This window comes from Mytilus galloprovincialis, chromosome 4 (genome assembly GCF_965363235.1).
Source record: "Mytilus galloprovincialis chromosome 4, xbMytGall1.hap1.1, whole genome shotgun sequence".
NCBI classification, from domain to species: Eukaryota; Metazoa; Mollusca; class Bivalvia; order Mytilida; family Mytilidae; genus Mytilus; species Mytilus galloprovincialis.
In genome coordinates, this window is record NC_134841.1 from 100946140 (window position 1) to 100971805 (window position 25666).

Sequence of the window (25666 nt, forward strand, 5' to 3'; positions counted from 1 at the left end):
ACAGCTCTTCCGGTCTTCATACTTTAAATACATTTAGTTATTTTAGACGGTACCTTTATACTTGTTCAAAATAATAGACGAATCAACCTGTTAACCGTCATTTCCCATCTGATTGAACATGACGCCTTGTGGTGTTCAATTGGTTTCTTGCGGCAAAGAATTGGCATAACCATCACTTGTTTGTATTTTATTGTAACTTTGTCTTTTCACTATTTCGTTTGCATTAATTGCCAGTAGAAAAATCGCCCTTATTTTCAATATCACTAAGGTCACTAAACTGACAATTTTCCGTATAGTGCAACTTAAATTAAATAATGGTATCTGACAGATAGTTAACAGCTTTGGTTATATTTCGGAATGTGTATATGCCCCGCAAGAGCTGAACGGGTTTATCTCAACTGAGTTAATTTACCTTGAATAACCGGATACATTGATGTGGATGCGAACAGAATCATTAGTAGTCCAAAGGGCTTGATAACAATTTATCTTTATCATCTTTTTAAGTTGCCACATGGAATCATCTGTATGAGAAGCTGTGAATTTGCCATATCAACCGCAAATACCTCTGTGATATCTGCTTTTGATGGCGGTAAATATATTTTTTAATGAATAAAACATTGTGTTTATACAAACTATTAATATTTTATTGCCAAAATAAAATTGTCTGTATTATTATCATTAATAAGGCTAATTACAATCGTTGCAATGAATAACATTGATTTACCATTCATACACTAATGTGGTTTCGGTCACTCGTTAAATATTTTTCTTTAATTGAATTCTTCGATTAGTTATTCTATAATTATGCTATAAATAAGTTGTACTGGCATTCATAATACAATTTGGATGGTTTATTATGATGGAAATCCAAAGAACTAGGGTAACTCATTGGTATATACGAAACATATGTTAACTCGAGCGGTCTCTTTTTAATAATTGATATATTTATAGCTCTTCATCTTTTATATAAGCTTTGGATTTCAAATATTTTGGTTACGAGCATCACTGAAGAGACATGTATTGTCGAAATGCGCATCTGGTGCAAAAAATTGGTACCGTTAATTTTATTACATATGTTCATTGTTGTAATTTTTATAAATATCAATTCATTGTCTGAAAATACATTGATCTGTTAAAGAAAATCTAGTATTTTCAAGTTGTGATTGTAATAAAAATAAAGGCGATAGATGACCAAGGAACATTTGAACTCATAAGACTCATAACGCCATGGCTAAAAAAGAAGAAAAAAAGACATACAGGGAAACAACAATACAAAAAAAAATAAAAATACAGAAAAAAACTGGACTGAAAATTCAAAACGGAAAATTCCTTAACAATTGGCAAAATCAATAGCTCAAACATCAAACGAATGTATAACAACTGTCATATTTCTGATTTGGAACAGACATGTTCTTATGTAGAAAATAGTGGATTGAATCTGGTTTTATAGCGCTAAAGCTCTCACTTGAACGACAGTCACATCAACTTCCTATATATTGACAACTATGCGTGAACAAAAACAAACAGACATTTCACAGGGGTACATTATTCAACATTGAGTTGTAATTTTAATCACAATAAAAACAAACAAAAAATTTAACAATGAAGCACAAAAAGACATATATCAAATATAACAACCGAATTCATTGCTTGCGTATTTTTGTATTTATGTTAAAACACAACATAGAAAAAAGTCACAAAAATACTGAACTAAGAGGAAAACAATTCGGAAAGTCCATGATCACATGGCAAAATCAAATAACAAAACGCATAAAAAACGAATGGACAAGAACTGTCATATTCCTGACTTGGTACAGGCATTTTCAAATGTAGAAAATGGTGGATTAAACCTAATTTTATAGGGTAGAAAGCAGCAGTTGAGCAACACGAACCCAACACCAAACTGGGGAATCGCAGGAGTTTCGGAAGGGTGTGCAAATTCTGGGCAATGTGCCACTGTCATTTTACTGATGATAGTCTAAACCCGGTAAAAAGCATAATTTCGGTAGGTCACCATCGGGGAAAAAGGGATGGGTTCGTAGTTTCAACAGTTGGAACATATTCACTATCATCCGTGAAACAGATATTTCATAACAATAATTCAACACGTGATGGCGTCTTTAAAATTTACGAAGTGATGAATCCAACATTACACATGGGAAATCAAGGTTTAAATGCTACCTTGTGAACATCAACCCTCAGTCAAGGAAACATGATAGTATATATAAATTAACAATTATAATTAAAAAATTCATCATTGCCCATGCCAACCATGTACTCACAACTGTCGCTGACTTGGTTTGTTTAAATGTCATCTCAGTGATGGCCATGTATAGTATGGGGTACAATAATCATATAGCTACTAATTCACTGTTATAACATAGTATATGCTATTCAAAAGTCAATAGTTTAATTAATATGAAGTCACATCTGTAGTAATGTAATAAACATTTAACAGTTATTCAAAATTCTTACGCTTGATTTTGTTAGATCATCACTACACTCATTAATCCACAAAATATCCTTTATGGTACTGTAAATTCTAATTAACAACGAATAGTTCAGATAATATATTGGTAGTAGCATATTAAAGTTTGTCATTTTTGTATTCTCTGTCTTTTAACAAAACAGGTGTACATATTGATTCGATTAGATCAACATGCCAACATCGCACAGTCAAAGGCACAGTGACTTTGTATTTATATTGGAACGTTCAGCTCAAATATCATACTGATTTTGTTTTTGTTGTTTCAATGATTCGTGGGAAATTTTCGAAGACATGGAAAACTCTTGGACAGGTAATATATATCTTTGTCAATTGATAGCTATTTTTTTGTATCCATTATCAATATACATGCAGTGAAGTATAAAAGAGCGAGATCGAATGTACAAACGTATGACTCTTAACTTTTTAATTTTCCCATCCCAACTCTTAGACTCGTCAGTGACTGGCCAACCTTGATATTGGTTGTTTTTTTATTTGAGAATTTGGTGTTGATGTAAGTTAATTGATATTTTCTGTTTCAATGTTTAACAATTTAAATTTTAATAGATTCCTAATGATAAAGCTTAACAATTGTATGGAAATTTGCAATTGATGCATTGTAGATGTTATTTTTATGTTTTACGTGTTAAAAAAGAAAGGGGAAAGCAACTCAAGGAATATTGAACCCATAAGAAATATAAATTTAAAAAAAAGCAAAACATTATCATACAAACACAAGACATACATTGTAAAAGGTTAATTTTACTACATTTCCAGTATGCTTCAATAGAATCTGAAAATAAAAAAGATTTATTTTACTAGATGTGGATTGACGTCTTTTTAAGAAATTTGGATAACGTTTGCATCATTTGACACCATGAACATGTCAACTTGTATATGTATACAGCTGCAAACCACTGGATATCAACAGCAACTTATATTGTCAAGATTATCATAATTTCGTTCTGAAAGTTCGATGCTTCGATAATTGCCATGTCTGCTTAATTGTTATTGGAAATTGACAACACTGATGAAACATAAGTTTAGGAGAGTCAAGTCTTATCTTCAGATTATTTTTTTTTGTTTTTTGAACTCATTAAACGGTAGGGTTGACCTAGATATATCAATTAGCTGGTATTATTTATTCTACTTTAGTTTCAGATAGTTTTCAACTGTAGATGAATTTCTTAAGATTTATTTAGCTCTAAATTGTCAATAGTAAAAACAAAAAAAAGCTATTTCAATGATATTGACAAAAACAAATGATTGAGGATAAGAATGTCCGCAAATATCTGATTTTAACTTGTTGGTACTACTAAACAATCTTTTTGTTTTAATATGGATGAAAGTATTACAAACAGATCATTGAAGAATTATTTCTGGATGTTCAAAAAATTAGTATTAAAGTAGAAAAAACACGTGAATTAGTTAACCAAATACTTCAGAATACCGCATTAATGCCTGCATTGAGTTGGCGCCATCAATAGTCAAGTCAGCTGATCTCTTTTGTTTGAGGCGACTGTAATATAAAAATAAAAGAATCGTATTAACAATGCAAAACAGGATTTTATATAATTCCAATAGATAATTTTAGTACATAAGATAAGTACAGAAAAGAAATATAAATGAAATATTTAAGTCTTGTTTGACTCTGTCAGTCAATATTAACCCTGAAAAATGCAAGACACAATGATTTAACAATTACAGCATACTTTTAGAACTATCTTTATCAATTTTTCTATTAATAGAAAAAACGAAAAATTGTAAGCTTTATAAATAATGCATTCATAAACAAAACTACTCAAAATTTTATTTAATAAAATCCCTGTGTCTGAATTATAGGGAACAAAATATTAACTTGCAATAAAAAGTTTAAGTGTTAAAGAAAAACTGATTACACAATGTTTGAATATTAATATTAACCAGCTTATTTTAATAATACAACGATTTTTTTATTTATTAGAATATGACATATCAATTAAAAACGAGCATCTCGGACGCATGAACAGATAAATATTAAGAATCTTGTTAAAACTTAATAGTCCTTCATTTCTTTTGTCCTTGATCGTATGGCTGTCATTCTTTTGATCCTTATTTTCCTCAGTAATATTCTGACATCGGCTTTTATACAGATGAGAGCAACATCGTGTCGTTTGCAACATCTCTAAAGTAATTGGAAATGACGTTAAGAAACGCAGATGTAAACAAAAATCAAATCTGAATTAAATCTGCTATTTGAAACGTTCTTAAAAGGTAAAAAGACACTTTAATTAACTACTGCCGAAGTTATAATTTGATTTTGAATGAAAATGAATCTTCTGACGTAGATTGAATTGGTTAAGATGTCATGTTAATATATCTTTTATGACACGGAAAAAATATTTAACGATTCACGTGATACATGATATCAATTTTGACGACTTGTATATTTTAAAAACAAATGGCGGGTATTCTGCAAGTCTAAACCGTTTTTCAATTGGTTCGATTTCCCCTTTTATGTTATTGTCTTATACGCATTGGTTTACACGGGATTGAACCCAACGTTGGATCTATGGCAATTTATTCTGGAAGTTGATATGAAACTCAACATGTCCAAAGTCTGTAAAAAGTTATTCAACATAAGGGCATAACTAATCTAATTGGAGAACTCTCAATCAGAGAACAACACCTACAAGTTTTTAATTTTTTTTTAACCAAAAATACCTTCTGTTTGCTTAAATAAATCGTATGATTGCAAGAATTCCTATGATAAATGCATAATCAGTTTTTATTACAAATATAGAGATCTTACCTCCTATAAATTTCTAGGAATATGATTGTTTAAAAGCAACTACGTGGAGACCGTGTATATTCAATATTAGGTAAGTAGGCGAGGCTTATTTCAAAACACGTTTAGTATGGTGTTACGTCCCTCTATTAAAAAAAACTTAGAAAATCTTAAAGGTTGCAACAGACGAAGAAATTGATCATGAAAGATTGAAATAAGTTCATAAAACACATTAAAAGCTAACAAGTTGTTATTGTTGGTATTTGTTGTTGTATGACCAATGGAAATAGTTTGTTAATGTTAACGGTATTTGTTGTTGTATGACCAATGGAAATAGTTTCTTAATGTTAACGGTATTGAAGACTTTCTCACTTAGGTAGGTTTCAAATCTTAATGCTACATACTAATTTAGTCGGTAAGATAAATTTGCTCTCACCACAGGTAGAATTTTACTGACCCCATATATACCGTATTAAGTCACTAGCATTGTATAAAACTAATAGAATTAACCACACCATAGTCCGTAGTTTTTGTAGTTTCACTAATACTTAAAATACATTAAAATACATTATCAAATGCGAATTCTTGTCATATTAATTTGTGAATTTATGAAAATATTCTGAGGTTTATATATCCTATCTTCTACGAATATATTGATGGCACAATTATAAGATGGTATATAAATGTCGATCATTTAACACCCACATCATTACTATGAATTGAATACATCTAAGTCGTACTATGCGTTGTTTAATTATTAACAACATTTCTGAAAGACATAAACTATTTATGCGTCTATATATTCAAAGAAAATGAGTTCATTAATGTTAGTCATGTCTGAAGATGACAGAAACATTTTAATTAGGTAAGGTATCGTCCCTGTTTCATACATCACAATACCGCTCACACAATGGTCTTGGAGTTCTAGGTACTCATGCTGTTTATCATCTTAATTACGTGTTATTGTGTTCCTGTTCTTATATTGATTGGTGTCTATCATTATCTTTTACCGTTTAGTCCAGTTTCAACTCCTTTTGACGTTAAAAATAAAATCACAAAAATACTGAACTTAGAGGAAAATCAATTCGTCAAGTCCATAATCACATGGCAAAATCAAATAACAAAACGTAAATGATAATAGTCAAATGATAAAGAAATAATGTGTTAATGTTAAAGAAATAATGTATTAATGATAAATAATATATAACATACGAACAAATTATAATTATAATCCTGAAGATACCATTGTCTTTAGTACCTAACATACAGAGATCTTCATTGATATAGCTGTACCTGTGAAGAAATGTGCAAACACCATATGCAAAATTGTTGTTAAAAGGGTTTTTTTTATCCTTTGACGGATCTCGGACATTAGAGGAAAAGTCTTTCTACCTGTAGTTTAATTGACCACACAGTGTAATGACTTATTTGTATTGACGTTTTCGATTTCAATGAACATAATCTATGTACTTTCAAAATGAATTATAAGTCCGATTCCGTTACCACACGTTATTCATAAAGTCCTCCCATAGATGCAAAGAATAGTTTTTAGAGTAAGGCTGTCCCTGTTGAATGCTCATAACAAACGGGATATCATATCTTATTTCCAGTGATATTTTTCTATAAAACTCGTACATTCATAAACGTTCCAAGATAGAGCAGGATCTGATTACCCTTCTGGAGCACATAAGATCACCCATAATTTTGTTTAGGAAGGAATTTGCGATACTCTTGCTTCAGTTTAAGTGTTGTTTTTTGTTGTTTTCAATTTTTCAATGCTTGTTATTGTATATACCGGTAACAGTCTTGTCTTTTCGTCCTCATGAAACACGTGTTTCTTTTTCAAATGATTACAGTTGATCAAGTTACAGGGATATAAAATTTACATTATCGATGTTTTATTAATTTTTTTATGTCTTACGGTTAGATAAGAGTCAATCGCCTTATCACTTGATAATACTTTATAGCGAATTAAATAGGAAAAACACGACGATAGTCGCATGTAGAGCAGAATAAGCTTACCCCTCCCCCTTAGCATCTGAGATCAACTTCGTTTTTGTTTTTTGTGTTGCTCAGTCTTAAGATTTAAATGTTGTGTTTTGTGAAAAGTTGTTTGTCGTTTTTGTCGTTTATCGTGATTTGACATGGCATTGTCAGTAATTTTTACCAGTTCTCGCGCTGATTTATTTTGATAAGTTTATGCATAACATAATAATAATTCATGTTTACAATCAATGATCAACATAATGATTATTCTGCATACTCATATTTTGGTGTTAAACAATGCATAATGTTTCCGGTTGATTGTGACCTAACATACCCTAAATCCGTTGGATGTGTACTAACTTTTGTCTAGGAGAAAGCGATTTATTTTGATAAGTTTTAATTGTCTGTTAACTAGCTTTAGGTATATCTCTATAAGTCTTTCTTCTACGTTTTAGTTTTATATGTGTGTTCTTTATGCTAATCTTATGAGTCAGGCCACATGCATTTGTCCTTTATAATCATTTTTTTATTCAAGCGTCACTTATGAGGCTTTTGTAGAAAAAACGCGCATCTGGCGCAAATAAAAAAAATCATACATTATATCTATGATGACTTAATTAACAGCTTATTTAATCAATTTTTTCGTGTGGTCCGCTGTTCCAGGTTACGGGTTAAAAGCTCATAACCATGTTTAACTCCGCTACATTTTTAAGTCTTTCCTTACTCAGGATGATATAAATAAGTAGTTGTCGTTGATAATTGGCTGTCGGACTTATTTATCAGGCATTGTTAAGTCCTAAAATCTAATCAGGTCGCTTATTTTATCGTTTTTATTGTTTCACGTTTCATCACGAGGGGCTTTAAAATTGACTATACGATATGTTATGTTGTTTTTTTTTTATGTTGAAGGTCTAATGGTGAACGATATTTGCTTTAATCTATGTTATTGTACTTTGATGTACCCTTTTCTCGATTAGAATCATACAACATCTCCTTTTTTGTATTTTAATATGTTATAAAGGCCGATTAAGAATAGTAAACTAGTACACTTGCACTTTATACATATCCATTTGTACTAAAGCACTCGCACCCGCAAAGTGGAAAGGGATTAATATAAGTTGCAAAACTTGTTTCCCAATCCACTTTAAATAAATATGTTTAAACTAAACTAAAGATAATACGTAAATCTTCCTAATTCTTCTTTTGCTAAGGCATAGTTGCATCAACCCTTATACAATCTAAGAAATCTTACTATTTCACTGTGATTATTCGGAATTCAAAGGTAAATGACTTTGATAATTGTGCAATAGGAAATATCTGTTATATAATTAACATTCACACATAAAAAAATCACATAATTTGCCGATTTCTCTGATGAAATTGTAAAATTGATTTCTTTTACCATTATAATATAAGATTGCATAAACACAAATAGGACGATATTGTTCGATTTAACAAAGATCACCTGTGACCACCAGTTTCAAGGAAATTTATGATGCTCTGTCTTTTGTTTTCTATAATGTGTATTATGTAATGTTGTTTGTCTCATAACCGTTTTATTTTTGTGCCATAAGTATTTTCAGTTATTTTGCGACCTATATGTTTTTGTTTTCCCTTAATATCTTTCGTCTTTTTTCACCGTTCAAAATTGTCCCCAATTTGTAAATTTAATTTTATGTAAACGACAAATGAAATCCTCCCTAGGTGGATTTCTTTGATAAAAATGCGAATATCGACATATTTTGCATGGTTAAGTTATTAGTTGGAATTGACTTTGAACTATCTTTCATCAACTTGAAGATATTTAAGATGTTTGTTTTGTTACGATTTTTAAACGCCCGTCAAAATTTTGACAGGACGTATTATGGTATACAAATGTCTATCTGTCCGTCTATCCGTCTGTCTGTCCGTCTGTCTGGCTGGCGTAAACATGTCGCAGCGTAACTTGAGAACGACTTATCCAAATTTCATGAAACTTAATATAGTTGTTTCTTATGATGGTCAAATGATCTGTATAATTTTTTTGTGAAAATTAGATTTAAACTTTTTGAGTTACGGCGCTTTGTAACTAAAACAGGGGTGTGTTTTTTTCACATGTCGCATCGTATCTCAAAAACAATTTTTGATTATGGCTTAAAACTTTAAAGACTTCTTAGTTATATTAATCTTAATATCTGTATATTTTTTGGTGATGATTCAAAATTTCATTTTTGAGTTATTGAGTATTTTGTAAAAAAGAAGGGAGGGTTTTTTTACATGTCGCGCCATATCTCTAAAACGATTTATGATTATTGCTTAAAACTTTACACACTTCTTTGTTATATTAATCTAAAGATCTGTACACTTTTAGGTGATGATTAAAAATTTTTATTTTTGAGTTATTGAGTATAATGTTAAACAGGGGAGGTTTTTTTTACATGTTACACCGTATCTCAAAAATAATTTATGATTTTTGCTTTAAACTTTACACACTTCTTTGTTATTATTAATCTAAAGATCTGCATACTTTTTGGTTTTGATTCAAAATTTTATTTTAGTGATATTTAGTTTTTTGTAAAAAAAACAGGGTTGGGGGTTTCACATGTCCCGCCATGTCTAAAATACTTACTTAAAACTTTCTCAGAAACTATTTATGATTATTGCATTAAACTTCCACACAAGACGTCGGGCGTATCATGCGCTCATGACGCAGCTGTTTATTTTTTTTGTAAGCTATAATCTTAACAACAAAGTCTTAAGGAAAGTTGGAAGATCAGTGCTACCAAACATGTTTTGAGCCAGCCACATTTTTGATGCGCCCGTCTAATGTCAGGTGCCTGTAAATAAGTGGTTGCCGTTTGATTATTTCTGCCTTATTTGTTTTAAAGGATTGTTTCTAGCGTAAATAAATATTTTGGTAGCGCTATTTTGCTTGTTGTTAACATCAACGTATGGGAAAAGTTACATTTCTTATCACATGTTTCAAACAATAAACGATTTGCATATTTATACAGGGCTTTCCTAGCTGTATAAAGTCTAGGTATTATTTCTTGAATTCTTACTTTTTCACGATCTTTTTTCGACGCACACATGTTCTTTAAGTTTCGCGGATTTCTTTTCGTACGGTAAACATCAAGTGATATCTTTCGATGAGTCAGTCCGACTTGTGAATTATCAAATACAATCCCCTTTTAGCGACCATAATTCCAATGTTAGTTGATTAACAGTTTTATAATATTGTACTCTTAGTTTTTCTAGATTGGTATTCTGACGAATTTTACTTGATTGACTTGAATGACACGACGAATATCACAAGTAAAACAAAAACATTTTTTAACCCGATAGTTTTCTATTTTAGTTCACATTTTAATGTGAACTGTACTTGACTCCATTCCATTACATAGTCTTCCTAGTTTGTGATATGATTTTTTACACACAAGCCCATCTTTCTTGGCGTTTCTCCATTTCTATAACAACTACTTTTGTAATGAATTTGTATTTGTTTTAGTCTTGCTTTTCCGTTGATATTAATGGCGGATGAGTGTGATATTGTATTCGAGTTCATTATTACATGTATACACAATTAACGTTGCACCCTTATGTATTTGTTTGTTTAATGTTTTATATTTTACAGATCACACGTTCCGTAGTGCCCATCCATGGCCTCTCATTTGAGACTGATTACAAGTTTAAAGTAACAGCTGTTAGTAAAAATGGTGTTATTGCAAACGCTTCAGTTGCTAACTGGATCACGACTATAAAAGGTAAAGGGTATTATTTAATGATATTAATTAACACGCATTATTCCTTTCGTTTAAGTCATTTATTGTCTACTACTATCAAGTTTAATAAAGGCTAGATACGACATGGATTTTCAATTGTATTTAGAAAACGATATTTTTATGAAAAATCAGTTCAGAAAAAATCCTTATTCTAGTATTTCAAAAATTGAACGTTAAACATTATATGCAGATTTTACAGTTTCAACTTTGTGTGCATTAATGTCTTTCAATTTCAATATTGTCAAAATGAGAAATTGCATATTTGGCAATAGAACAGCATCCATAACAAAATACTTATGGAGGTAAACATGAACTAGATCAACGATCTACACAATAGATATGAACTTATACAAGATCTCCTCGGGTATAGCAACGTGAACAAATATCTGTTTTCAATAATTAATTATCCAAAGGATAAACATTTAGACGTTCTTAGGAGCACTATTAAAAATCTCTTTACTATGTATGTGTATTGAGTTTCCCCCCTGATATTTCAATAGAGCATTGTTAACCTCTACAAATAGCGAAAGTCATTATTTATTTCTATTGTTAAAGTACATTTGCCACTGTTCGAAAAAGTAAAATCACAAAAATACTGAACTTACAGGAAAATCAATTCGGAAAGTACATAATCACATGGCAAAATCAAATAACAAAACGCATCAAAAACGAATTTTCCATCGTTTTATTCTATTAGTGTTAGCAATTATTCATTAAAAAGAGATTTTCTGAATAAACCTTCCCATATATTCTTCAACTTACAAAACACTGTACTTTAAGAAACTTCAGATGTGATTGGCCGAATGATTCTTAAAGAACAATGAGAAATAATTCTTTAACATTCATAACAAGAAAAAACAAATCAATTTTTTAATTGACATTAACTTATGAAATAGCGTTCACTTAACACGAGGACTCCTAAATTGGTACTTTTTGTCTTTTCTCAGTTGATAGTTGTCTTGTGCTTATTATCATTCTTATAAGTCAAGTGCCCAACTTATGTTTCACGTCTGCACATCTAGACTTTGTCAACATGCGTCTTTTATCGTTTTATTAAATGTACAATAATGGTTTTGCTGATTGTAGTTCATACTAAAACCTGTAGTGGTGTATGTCCCAGACACAAGATCAGTCATGTATTCATTTTTCATTGTATACTTGTTATAAGTCTAATAATTAGACTATTTACCGGATTTGTTATCACATAAGCAAAACGACGGGTGCCACATGTAGAGCAAGATCTGCTTACCCTTCTGGAGCACCGGAGATCACCCCTAGTTTTTGGTGGGGTTCCTGATGCTAATTCTTTAGTTTTCTATGTTGTGTTATATGTACTATTGTTGTCTGATTGTCTTTTTCATTTTTAGCCATAGCATTGTCAGTTTGTTTTCGATATATGAGTTTGACTGTCCCTCTGGTATCTTTCGTCCTTTAGATTTGCTAGTTGGGTCAATCGGAATGGAAGGCTAAAGATGAGAACGCCATTGAGATTAAAAGTTGAATGGGGCATAAAATATGGCTTATAACAGTCCAATTCTGGACTTTACAAACAGCATAATACTCCTCATATACAAATTAAGATTCACAGGAATTTACTGACGTGAAACCTCAACCGGCACTCTTTGTTAAAATTGGTATGTTTGAATGTCAGTCAATCACTTGGTTATCGATAGTAAGTGTCATTTTTGGATGGTAACAGCAATAAAACATATCAAACATCCGAAATACAATAAAACACGCGTCTGGCGTACTAAATTATAATCCTGGTACCTTTGATAACTATAAAAAATGTTTAGCTATAGACGAAGTTTTTTTACTTTACATGTTATAAGCATACAAAAATAGTAAATGTTTCCGTGCTTCTCTAATTATCTCATTCAGAAAATAACCAGCTAATAGGTACAAAGAGGAACACACTTTACAACAATTCAGTTCTTAAAATAAATTTACTCTAGTAAACTTTATGATAAACGGCAGCTTCAAGTATAACACGACATTATATTGCATCAAAATGATTAAAGAATGGTAACACATACAGTATGGAAAGGTTCACTATCTTAGATCAAAAGTAAGATAACAAAAATACCGAACACTGAAGAAATTTTTTTTTATAAAGTTTTGCAAATAACAAATTTAGACGAAATAATGTTATTTATGTTTGGGATTTTTATTTGAGTGAATACATTATCGTCATTTTATTTCATGCCTTGAATTTTCATAAAACCTTTAAAATCTAAGACTTGGATTTTTAAGAAGATTTTTATTCTGACGATGAAATTGTGAAATAGATTTTGCAACAAATGATTTTTAAAGAAAACTAATATCATACAATGATTTTGTTTCCCTTTCTTATAGTGCATGATATGAGATATCTGCTTGTAAATTGCAACATTTTATTTATTCAAGTTGCACATTTTAAATGATTAATGTCTTATCATAAGCTGAACTTTTAAAACGGTATTCTACAATGTAAATAGGATTATTTTAGTTATTGAATATTATATCATGTTTAAAATTGGCTTTCAAGTATTAACGTGAACATGATTAAATGAGACAAGGTCTTGGAGATGAGAGAAACATCCCAATAAGAGATGATTTGATTGGTATCTCAAACACACGCGAAGACAATGAAACCAACATTGGAACCTTTGTTATAATATGATTTATCAGTCTGTTTCTTAACTTTTAATAACTCTGGGAATCATGAAAATTATCTTGCGTCAAAGAAATCTTTAGAATCGGCATTGTTATGTAATATTTATGTACAATTTTTAAACAACTAACTTATCATCAAAGATGGCATTACTTTTTATATGTCACACCTTGTAAGGTTTGATTACCTCACTATCTATAATATAACAGTGATACATATAGATTATTACATTGATACAAGTGGATTATCGGATTTATCCAATCGAGATAGTTAAGTTATCAATTTTAAAGTCCGAGCCTCGGAGAGGACTTTAAAATTTTTAATTTAATTATCGAGATTGGATAAATCCGATAATCGACTCGTTACTATGTAATAATCTGTTTCTCTAATGATTAAAATATAAATTTCCTTCTTTTCTAAACCAAAATCCCCTTCAACTTTCCATTTCATTAACACCTGTTAGAACATTTTGAACATTTCAGGGAGCTGAGAAAGGTTATAACCCTTTGACTCAGCCCATCATCTTCTGAGATCACCGGCAACTACACGTTGATTAATTTTTTTTTATACAATGGGATCGGAAAGTGATATATTTCCATAGAATTAGAGAAACCGCATTCTATAACCACCTCATGTCTTAATGCAAAAAGGTCGTGTGCTTCGTTAGTCAGAAATGGAAAGTTCAAATATTGGATAAGAAAAAGAGGTATAAACACATGGGATCACAACAATATGATGGTTTGATACACATTTCAATTTGCCTACAGCAGTTTTAATCGGAGTTATAGTAAGGTTTCACAATCAATAGTATTGACCCTTTTGAACGAAATCAAAAAGTAAAGTGGAAAACCTGTGTGTATTTTTATTTATCTTAATTTTATTCAACTGTTCAACTGATCGAAATAAAACAGGAGTAAGAATGAAATGTCTCGAAGCTAGTTCAAGAATGTCAAAAACATGACATTTGCATGTGCTTTTCTTGACTTCATATCTGATTCAAGTACCTCTATAGTGATGTAATCCATTATGTTTAAGTCCGAATTTTAAGAGCATTCAGGACCCAACATTCCGAGAGGTTTGGCTAAAAACAGCTTTTAATGTTCTTTTCCAGTGGCGGATCCAGAGGGGGGTTCCGGGGGTCCGCACCCCACCTTTATTTTGGCCGATCAATGCATTTGAATCGGGACATATGTTTGCACCCCCCCTGCACCCCCCCTTTGCCCTGGGCTAGCACCCCCCCTTTCGAAAATTCCTGCATCCGCCACTGTTTTCCTTACCCACATCTTGGCATAATATTTATGCACATTTTCTTCCTAATTGATGTTGCCCGTAAATATGTTGACCACTATTTGACTGTGTGTGTCTCTTTTGCCACTTTTCGCCATATTGTCATTTGTTCATGTTTAATGTGACTTCTATTTCCTCTTTAGAGTTTATCTATTATTACCGTGTCAGAATACATCAAAACGACATCCGAAACTAATCATATCAAATAATGTTTTGAAATGTTTCTAGATTGCGTTTCAAAAACATATGAATGCGTTATCATTTAGACAAGTATTTCAAATAAAAAAATATTCAGCTTAAAATTGTTCATTCAAATTAGTTCAATAAGTATTTTTGTTTGTTTCTAAAAAGCTAGTAGGGATAGGAAAACCTATACATTGCTGTGTAAGAAGAATTGTTTAATAACATTACATGCATTAATATAAGGATAAGGAGAATTTTTATGATTGTCATTGAAACAACGACCAACCAGAGTTCAAAAGGCGTTGACATACTTATTTATTGTTTACAGTTATTATAGGTCAATCTTAAACAAAGACAATAACTTTTATCGTATACTCACCCATAAAAGGCCCGACATTGAAAAACTGGTATCCAAGGAATAATAATGAGTCCACAGTATCTGTAAAACTCAGAGATGAAGAGATATTAGTGTGTTTTCGTATATGCATATCATTATTAAATGTGCAATTGAGAAATATTGTTAATAGTTATGTGCAAATGAACTTATACCATATTTATGGGGTCTGTAAAATGTAAAATAACAAAAATACTGAACTCCGAGGATAATACAAAACAGAAATTCCCTAATCAAATGGCAAAGTCAAATGATAAAACACATCAAACGAATGGACAACAACGGTCTAGAACGATGTATGATGACTGCACAATTAAAAAGACACTAGTATTAGTGGCCATTCGTTCTATTTTGGGTGTATATTAGCGCAATGTTCTGTTAAATTTATATATAATATCTTTATGATAAAGAGGTCCTTATAAAAGTAAGACATGAATTTTTTGAATCATGAACAGTACACAGCCACATGTATCATTAACGAAAGTAAATGCAAATTAAAACTATTTCGACAACATTCCATATTTTCAACAAATTTACCATATAAGTGATTCAGCCTATACATTGATCATGGAATATGCCCGAAGTTGCATTTTGTTATTCCTTGGAATTATATAGCCTACTATACCGATTACGTGTTGCCTTTTGTTGAATTTTATAATAATTCACATCTTTTATTTGGTCAATGATGATCTCATTAGTATTTATACCGTATATTCTAATTTTTTTTATCAACAACTCTTCTTTCTATCAAATTGCTTCATAGTTTTGCACTTTAAACTTTCCGTGATCTTAGTCGAAGTATTCTATGAGGAATAGTGAGTGCCGTAGGTTAGAATGGTAGAAAACTTAGTACCATTCATATATTTTATCTTGTTTCATTATACTTTTTTTGTCTATTTATATAAAAAAAATAGATGTCATTTATAGATATATTATTTAAATTAAACACGTTTTAAGTTCATAAAAAGTGGCATATTTGGATACAAGTTGGCAATACTAAAATTCTCTTGAAAGCACTTTTCCAAAAAGCCTGAAGTTTTCATTCATTGAAAGTACATTGGTTATTTATGAGACCAACAATTACGAATATCTAAGAAAAGTCTGTTTCATATCGTGACTTGCATTTAGAAATTTAGAAGGAGTCAGTTGAGAAATAAACTTAACGGCTATAGATATGGCTTCAATTATCCAATTGTTAACTTCCCATCAATTCTGTGAGAAACAATCAAGCATTGTCTACTAGGGAATATATATTTTTCACATTCAATCTAGGCATTTTACGACTTTTTTGCTTCCAATATACGTAAAATACGTATAAATTAAGTTTGGTTTACTTTGGTGACTTCCTGATGTTACAATATTAGATTTGTGCTTCTGTCAGACTGTGAGAAAATCAAAAGTAAAATCACAAAAATACTGAACTCAGAGGAAAATCAATTCGGAAAGTCCATAATCACATGGCAAAATCAAATAATAAAACGCATCAAAAACGAATGGACAAGAACTGTCATATTCCTGACTTGGTACAGGCATTTTCAAATGTAGAAAATGGTGGATTGAACCCCTGGTTTTATAGCTAGCTAAACCTCTCACTTGTATGACAGTCGCATCAAATTCCATTATATTGTCATCGATGCGTGAACAAAACAAACAAATACAATAGGTAAAAATGTCAAAAATAGGGGTACAGCAGTCAACATTGTGTTATCATCTTAATCATTATACAAACAACAAATGCAACGAAGAAGCACAAAAAGGCATACATCAAATTAACATCAAATTAACATCCTCATTTTGATTATATCATACGATTTTTTTTGTCTATGTAAAATACACCCATCAAGGAAGGAGGGTTTTGAGTACTGGTATAAAATTGCGCGCACAGGTAGACATGAAATATCTTTTAAATTATTTTTGTCCTGCAATTGGGTGTCTTATCATATATATACATTCCGAGAGATATCGCTAACTCCTCCCACTGCCGGACTACGTTTATGTATTGCTATTGACTAGTGTTGTTTGAACCTGTGTGACCTCATAATGTGTATTGCAATCGCATTCCAATGACGTATTGCCTGACCTTATGCGAACTATAGATAAATCTACATTCTGTTTGTTTTCAAGCATATATTTAGACCAATATGAATAACACCCACTTTGTATCATACAAATATGAACAGCAGGATTAACTCCATTTTCTGCTGCGCAAATCAACGAAACCTTTGATGTGTACCTGTGTAACACAAAATCAACCATGTCCATGTCAGCATGCTAAATGAATATCAAAGTCAGTTCCAAATTCCGAAGAGTAAGGCGACTCGTACACTTTTGTTTTAAATCGGACAATGTTTTGTTACTGATTTGTACTGTTGAAACTAGTTTTAATGTAAAAAGATAACTATTTACTTTGAGCAATGTATTATTGTTGACCATTTTAGATTCTTTTCTGCCAACCCGTCGTCAACTGAATGTGTGTATTTTATATTACTACGCGAGCCTGAAGTGATTTTAAATAAAAAATAAATGCAATAAATAAGAGGTTTTCTGTTTTTCAAAGCACATACAATATACAGAATTAAGAAGGTCTTTCCACCCATAAGGATAAATTTTGTTATAGAACTATGAAAATTTAGTTTGAAATAACGTATCCAGCGTCAAATGATAGCTTAGTGTACACTGATTCCTAAAATATATGGTTTCTATACATTTTTTTCTAAATAAGGGAGATAAATTGTTACTTCCGGTTTGAAATATGTCACTTACGGTTTTATTTGATAGTTTACTAGATACTGATTTAAAAAAATCAATTGTTCAATATGTTTTTGTCGTTTTTGATGTGTCTTTTCATTCGATTTTGCCATGTGATTATGGACTTTCCGATTGGATTTTCCTCTAAGTTCAGTATTTTTGTGATTTTACTTTTTACATTAAAAAAGTACAAAAAATAGCTACTTCCTGTCTTCACAAAGTCAGTTCCGGTTGACTTTTCCATGGTCAAGTGTCTTGCAACATTTTGCCAAAAGTCCCATGACTTAATCATGTATACATATGAGGTTAAATCAAAGGTCAAAATCTAGAACGTCAATTTAACCTATGACCTTGAGTTAAATTTTAAGGTCATAAACCAAGGGCTTCAAATCAAAACACCATAAGGTCTTAATTATATATGGTCAATGAGTTATACAACTAAATGCCTAATGTTTTCATATAAGAGGGGAGAAAACTCCAATTTAATGTATGCGTACCCTTTCAATCGAAATGCATGTGTTACGACATGTTGCAACTTACAGTTTAGTAAAAATATGTTGTCGATATCTTATACAGCTTTTAAAAAAATTGAAAATAAGCCAAAATCAAAATATAAAATATGACCTTGACCTCTGACCTTGACCTAATTTTCTTATCATTGGATGAAGAACCTCAAATCAAAGATCCTAGGTCTCTATAACTTATGGTTAACAAGATAGAAATGTATATAGCATGCGAAGGATATAACGAGCAATTCTACAACACAAGTTTGTCACATTCTTTTACAGTTACGGCGGAGATGTAGTCACAATGAACACATCTTTTTAAAGAAATGAATATTTATATATGAAGTAGAATTTCAACAATACTTTGAAAATAAACTCATCATAGATACCAGGATTGAAATTTATATTTTGTAGTACAACATACGTCTTCGCATTTCCGCGTTATGAAATGACCAAATATCCTTAGAACAAATTAGTACACGCTTTGGGTTTTTTTGTGTGCTAAAACTAGAAGTTCTACACATTGTTATTTTCATTTTGCTGGGTATCACCAGCCCATTAGTCAGCATTTCGGTGTTGACATGAATATCAATTACGGGGTCATTTTATAAATTTCCTGTTTACAAAACTTTGAATTTTTCAAAACACTGAGGATTTTTTTGTTTTTTTAAAAGTAAATCATGTTTTATTGATAGCTTTTCACATTTGTTAGTGGATACATCAAATACCGGTACCTTATCCCTATATCCTAAGGATTTTCTTATCCCAGGCAAAGATTACCTAAGTCGTATTTGGCACAACTTTTTGGAATTTTGGAATTTCAATGCTCTTCAACTTTGTACTTGTTTGGCTTTATAATATTTTGATATGATGAGCGTCATTGATGAGTCTTATGTAGACGAAACGCGCGTCTGGCGTACTAAATTATAATCCTGGTACCTTTGATCACGTTTTACAACACTGGGTCGATACCACTGTTGGTAGACGTTTCGTCCCCAAGGGTATTACCAGCCCAGTAGTTAGCACTTCGGTGTTGACATGAATATCAATTATGTGATCATTTTTTATAAATTTCCTGATACAAAACTTTGAATTTTTCGAAAAACTAAGGATTTTCTTATCCAAAGCATAGATTACCGTATCCATACGAAATTTTGGATCCTCAATGTTCTTAAACTTTGTACTTGTTTGGCTTTTTAACTATTTAGATATGAGCGTCACTGATGAGTCATATGTAGACGAAACGTGCGTCTGGCGTACTAAATTATAATTCTGGTACCTTTGATAACTTTTTATTGGTAACACTTAGTAGTGTTCTCTCCCATCTGGTGACATGTTTGTGTTCAGTGTTGGAGAAAGGTGTTGATGTTGTACCCATGACTGTCATGTTGTATATATATATATGGTATATATTTTAGTACACAACGGGGTCAGTCCATTAGTTTGACGAACGCCTGTTTCTGTCAATAAATAGAATGTACTCTTTCAACCACATTCGTCATATTTTCCTTTTTAGGAGATCTGGTTATTTCTAAATCAGTTCCTTGGTCAGATATGGAAATTTTCATTTCTCCTAATTTCTACGTTTATATATCTCTTTAAAAATTATAGACGAGTTTTGAATCTGTTTTGCTTGTACACTCTTTGTTGAAGGGATTGTATATTGATGTTCTTTAGAATAGTTGTTACCGGTGATAAATATATTAAACTGCGTACATTCATCCGAGTTTGTCAGTAAAAGATTGTCGTCAGCATAAGACGGGCAGCCAGAGAAGTGTATGGTCCGATATGCAGAACTACATTTGAGTCTTTCAGTCGCAATTTATTTAGATGTACAAGTATTCAATCAACATAAAAATTAAAAGGTGTAGTGGTTTCTCTCGATTTTTTCCGGTGAGTCCATTTGTGTATTCGGATTGTACTTGTAGTGCGTTCGTGATTGTGGCATATGGTGGTGACTTATTCGTAGTTTTACAAATGTTCGTTTTAGGGAATAAAGGTGTAACAACGTTTGGGTGTGTTTTTATTAACTGTATGTAAACACTGAGAATTGTGTTCAACAAAATATTGATTTTCGTAATTTTTTCCGGTTTCAATATTCCCTTTTGAAAATTGTGTGGTTTTGAAACAAACAAAGTGGAAATGCAAAGAAAATATCTGGTAAAATGAATAGAATAGTGTTTAAGTTGTATGAAAATGGAAATTAAGATATTCTCTAGTTCGATTATATTTAATCCTTATTTGATGAAACGTGTTTTAGTGGCATATTATAATGAAGAATATGTAAATCCTGATTGTTTTACATCGTTGTTAACAGCAATTACACAAAAATAGTTATCAGAGGTTACTAGTTATTCACGAGAAGAAAAATACTCCAAAATTTAAGATATAGTATGAATCAGACGATTGTTTAATATGCTTAATAGAATTCAGAATAGAAATGAGGAATTTGTCAAAGAGACAACAACCCGACAAAAGAACAGAACATGTACCAATACCAACAATGAGTCTTCAACACAGAAAGAATATCCTGCACTCGGAGGCTATTTTTACTAATAGCAGCCTGTGTTTCTTTATTGAGATATATTTATAGAATTTCTTAAAGAGAGGAAATGTTGGAGTGATATACGAAGTCTGAAAATTATGCAATATTTGTAAACCCGCTGTGAGAAATAAGTTGTTTTTTTTTTGTTCTATTGTGTTTTTTCCAATAGGTTGTTAAACTCTTCTAGATTATAACTGCTAAATGCACTTACTTCATAATCTATAATAGTTCCAATACTAGTACATTTTTGTACCACTTGGTCATGTAAATGATTAAACTGAGTGCACTAAATGCATAATATGGGGATGTATCAGTTCGTATATTTTAGACCTTTCGGATCATTGCTCATCACCTTTTATATAAGTTTTGATTTCAAATATTTTGGACACGAGCATCACTGAAGAGACATGTATTATCGAAATGCGCATCTGGTGCAGGAAAATTGGTTAATGTTATTACATTTGTGAAAATTATAAATCACAACAAAAAAATAACTGTATAACGACAACATATAGTAAATATTTCAAAAGTATAAATAACTTAAAATTTTAGATGTTTATATAGTACATCATTATTTATATGTTACAATGGATAGAAACAATTCAGAGACCTAACTTAAATTAAGACATATTTGATAAACCCATAATGACTAATTTGTTAGGACAAGTCCTAGTCCTAACACACCTTAAAAAATTCAAAGAGATTAATAGTGTTAACATTTATTTGGATCTTATTGATTGTTTCATTGGCATAAGTAATAAGAAATTAACTAACTGATGGTGTAGAGATTTATAATATGGTTATAAGAAACCCCATGACTTAAAATAAACTTCAACATCACAAAGCATAAACCGTTTGATGGTATTATCTAAATAGATAAAATTAGCAAAGATTAACGTTGACCGCGGAACTGTCGCCCTTTCTGTACAATCGTTTATATTTTTCACTCATTTGAATTAATGAGAATATCAACTCCTATATCAAATATCAAAGATATTAATTTTGGAAAATGAAATACGAATAAAAAAAAAACTTTTTATGATTTTTTTCGGTTTTACATATCACGTAGATCCTTTTTATTTGTATTCGCAATTAATTATTTTCAACGTGTTTTGCTTTTATTTATGAAACCATGCAATTTGACCTAGTTTCCATAAAAGTATTGGTAAAAGTTTGATTTGAACAAAGATAAATTGGTTAAATAAAGCTTTTTTTTATCTAAGAACCAGCTGGATTTTTATTGGTTTAATTTCTTCAAAACGGTGTTTATTACCACTATATTCTGATATAAATTTACTTTATAATTCGGATTGTAATTGGAGTTCATTTAATTGGAAAGCAGTTTTTTTTGTCTATGATGTCATTTTTCAATGCAGTCGCATAAAACATCTTTCTGTTTGAAAAACATTTTCATGATTTTCTTTCTTATCGTTATACTAATGCTAAAAGATTATTTTGACGTTGTTGAATTATTAATAAAAGAAAATCAGCATTACAAAAATGTTAACGAGCATGCCTTATTATGTCCTCTATGGCAGTTGTTTCGTAAATAATTAAATGTATCTATGTGGTTGTCCTAAAATGTATGAGGGTTTTCTCAAAAGTAAAAAAAAAAAATACTGAACTAAGAGGAAATTTCATAACTGAAAGTCCCCAATCTAATGGCAAAACAAGAAACTCAAACATATCAAACGAATGGATAACAACTTTGTTATCAAAATTCCAAGTCATATTCCTGACTTGGTACAGGCATCAAACGTTTATGATATGTGATCGTTATATTTATGAAATATGTTCTCTTATTTTCATTTCATTCTAACTCTACAATTTCTTAGCATTTTATTTGGTTAATCTTCATATCAGAATTTAACACCATCAATACCCCACTCCATTGAAGTTCCTTATCAAATGGCAAAATAAACGCCATTTCATAGCATCAGTCTCATGTTCAACTCTGCTTATTCAAAACACAAGACATTTTTCATGCACACTGGTAAACTTTTCACATAAGAAGTAATAATGATCTGTGAATTTAAACGTTTACTTTTATAAGAATTGGTTTAAGGATATAGATTTTAATAACTATGACTCACAAGTCAATGTTTTAAGGAAGGAAAATAGTTTGTATTAGTTGTGTATTTATTCATACGATGCCAATTGACAAAAATCAAGAGAAATCATCGTTATCATAAAACAGCAAATGATCTAACATGTATTTTCTTTGTTAATAGAAATTTTAAGTTGTCTTGATATTTTTGTGAACAGCAACTAACACTGTTAAGAGTCCATCAGGCGTTAAGATAGAAAAACAAAAAGTCCACAATGGAATGATGAGTGCTTTGTTACACTGGAGGTCTGAGAAAGGTAAATCATTTTTGATAAAACTAAATAAATTTTAAAGCAATATACCAATATTCACTAAATCATTCACAAGTAAAGGTATGCAGGAAAATAAATAACTCTTATGTCATGATTTAAGGGAAGAGAAATAACCAACAAGCCGAGTTGTCAAGTAGGAAACATAACTAGCAAGTCAGATTCAATGCATACAGGTGGGTGAAAAAGCTCGCGTGTCAAGGCATTAAAAAGCGGAAACAAAACAAGTCAAGGTATAAAGAAGCAAACATCACACACAAGCCAAGGTATTAAGAAGGGAAAATAACTCACATGTCAAGGCATACATCAACTCATCATAGATACAAAGATTAAAATTGTATACATAAGATTCGTGAAATAACGCATAGGTCAATGTATCAATGAAGGAAAATAACTCACAAGTCAATGTTTTAAGGAAGGAAAATAGTTTACAGGTTAAGTTTAATATGAGGGTACTCATGAGGGTAACTTGTAACTCACTATACAGCTTAACCGTGATAAAACCAAAGAGCATCAGGAAAATAGACTATCCAGAATAAAATGATGGACAAATTAGAAAGCTTTTAATTCCAAGATTAATCTGAGTAATTTATTGAACTATTATTATTAGTTTGTACTATATATTCCAAAATAACAACCCTTTATTGCCCGTTTTCTCTTCTGCATTTTACATGAGGATACATTGTGTTAAAGGGAAACCATGTCATTATCCAAAAAATAAAATTTACAAACGTGTTATTTGAATTACATGTGAAGATATTTCACTGTTTCCAATATTAGAATCTCTAATTCCGGATTTGTATTGAGTTTGTCTTGGAGATCATCATTTTTTGATATGTTTAATAGACTCAAAACAAAACGAAAGATGTATTCTGAAATGCTTGAATTTCTTAATTTTAGTTTTGCATTATTTGTCTCTCTTTTCTCTTAATCGTGAGTGTTTACATGGCAAAAATTAATTGAGAAACTACAATGTTTTTCATTTATATGATGTATTTGTATATTTCAGATCCGTCATGCTTTTATGAACTCCACTTGATGACAAGTAATCCAAAGAACTCTGAACACAAAAGTGATAAACTGAAGGTGAAATTATATTACATTTATGTATCTGATCTATCGATATGAACATAAAAAGATGTGGTATATATATATATGAATATGCCAATGAGACAACTCTCCACAAAAGACAGAATGAAAAAGAAATTACCATACGGCCTTCAAAAATGACATAAAAACAAAATCGCATAGTTTGCTATCTAATGCTTCGAAATGACAATTGTAACACAAAACAAATGAGAAAACTAACGACCTGATTATTGCACCACATCTTATTGGCTTATAGTTATCACGTGCAAATTCTATTTTAGTTTTTAATTAAAGGGATAAATAATGAAATCTTAGTACGTTCAGTAACTTTTTCTAAGATAATATGCCATCTTTGATAATCCAAAACAGGTTTTATTTTACTTCAGGCACCTCCAATTTCAAAATACTGGATTAATAATTTGCACTTTGGAAGTAATTATACCTTACATATGAGCAGTTATCCGAATTCAGAATTTACCGCCGGAAGTGCGGAGATCGTCACGTGGTTCGTCACTGCTGATTGTCTGCAAGCTACCAATTATAACTATCATCTCTGCGGTATGTATTTAATAAAATAAATGGACAGAAAAATAGGTTTAGCAACTGCTAGCTGTTATCTATTAGGAGCGGCAGTTAAGGTTAATTCGGAGGTGTTTCTTCGTGATATGTTTTAATTTATATGTAGCCAAGTAGTATCTTTTATGAAATTTGTTGTCGCTAGTTTAAACAAATTTATACACAAGATTTAAAGGAATTTCATACTATGTTCATTGACTGATTTTGACTAATTTTTGCTTTGACTTAGCTTCAAACTAGAAAATGTTGCAAGTGATGCAGATACAGAAAATGCACTGAAGACTGAGTTTGATTTTCGTTGTTGTTAAAA

At 30.9% G+C, this 25666-nt stretch overlaps 1 protein-coding gene across 1 annotated transcript in view; it reads left to right on the plus strand.

Annotated features, from left to right (window-relative positions):
• Window positions 1–511: 511 nt before the first annotated feature.
• LOC143070882 (uncharacterized) overlaps window positions 512–25666 on the plus strand; it is an 80970-nt gene continuing 55815 nt past the window's right edge. Inside the window, exons 1-6 of the mRNA XM_076244992.1 lie at window positions 512–589; window positions 2632–2798; window positions 10852–10981; window positions 23581–23679; window positions 24701–24777; window positions 25167–25338. Of these exons, the coding sequence (XP_076101107.1) occupies window positions 526–589; window positions 2632–2798; window positions 10852–10981; window positions 23581–23679; window positions 24701–24777; window positions 25167–25338 (709 nt within the window). The 5' untranslated portion in view covers window positions 512–525. The remainder of the gene's footprint in view (window positions 590–2631; window positions 2799–10851; window positions 10982–23580; window positions 23680–24700; window positions 24778–25166; window positions 25339–25666) is intronic.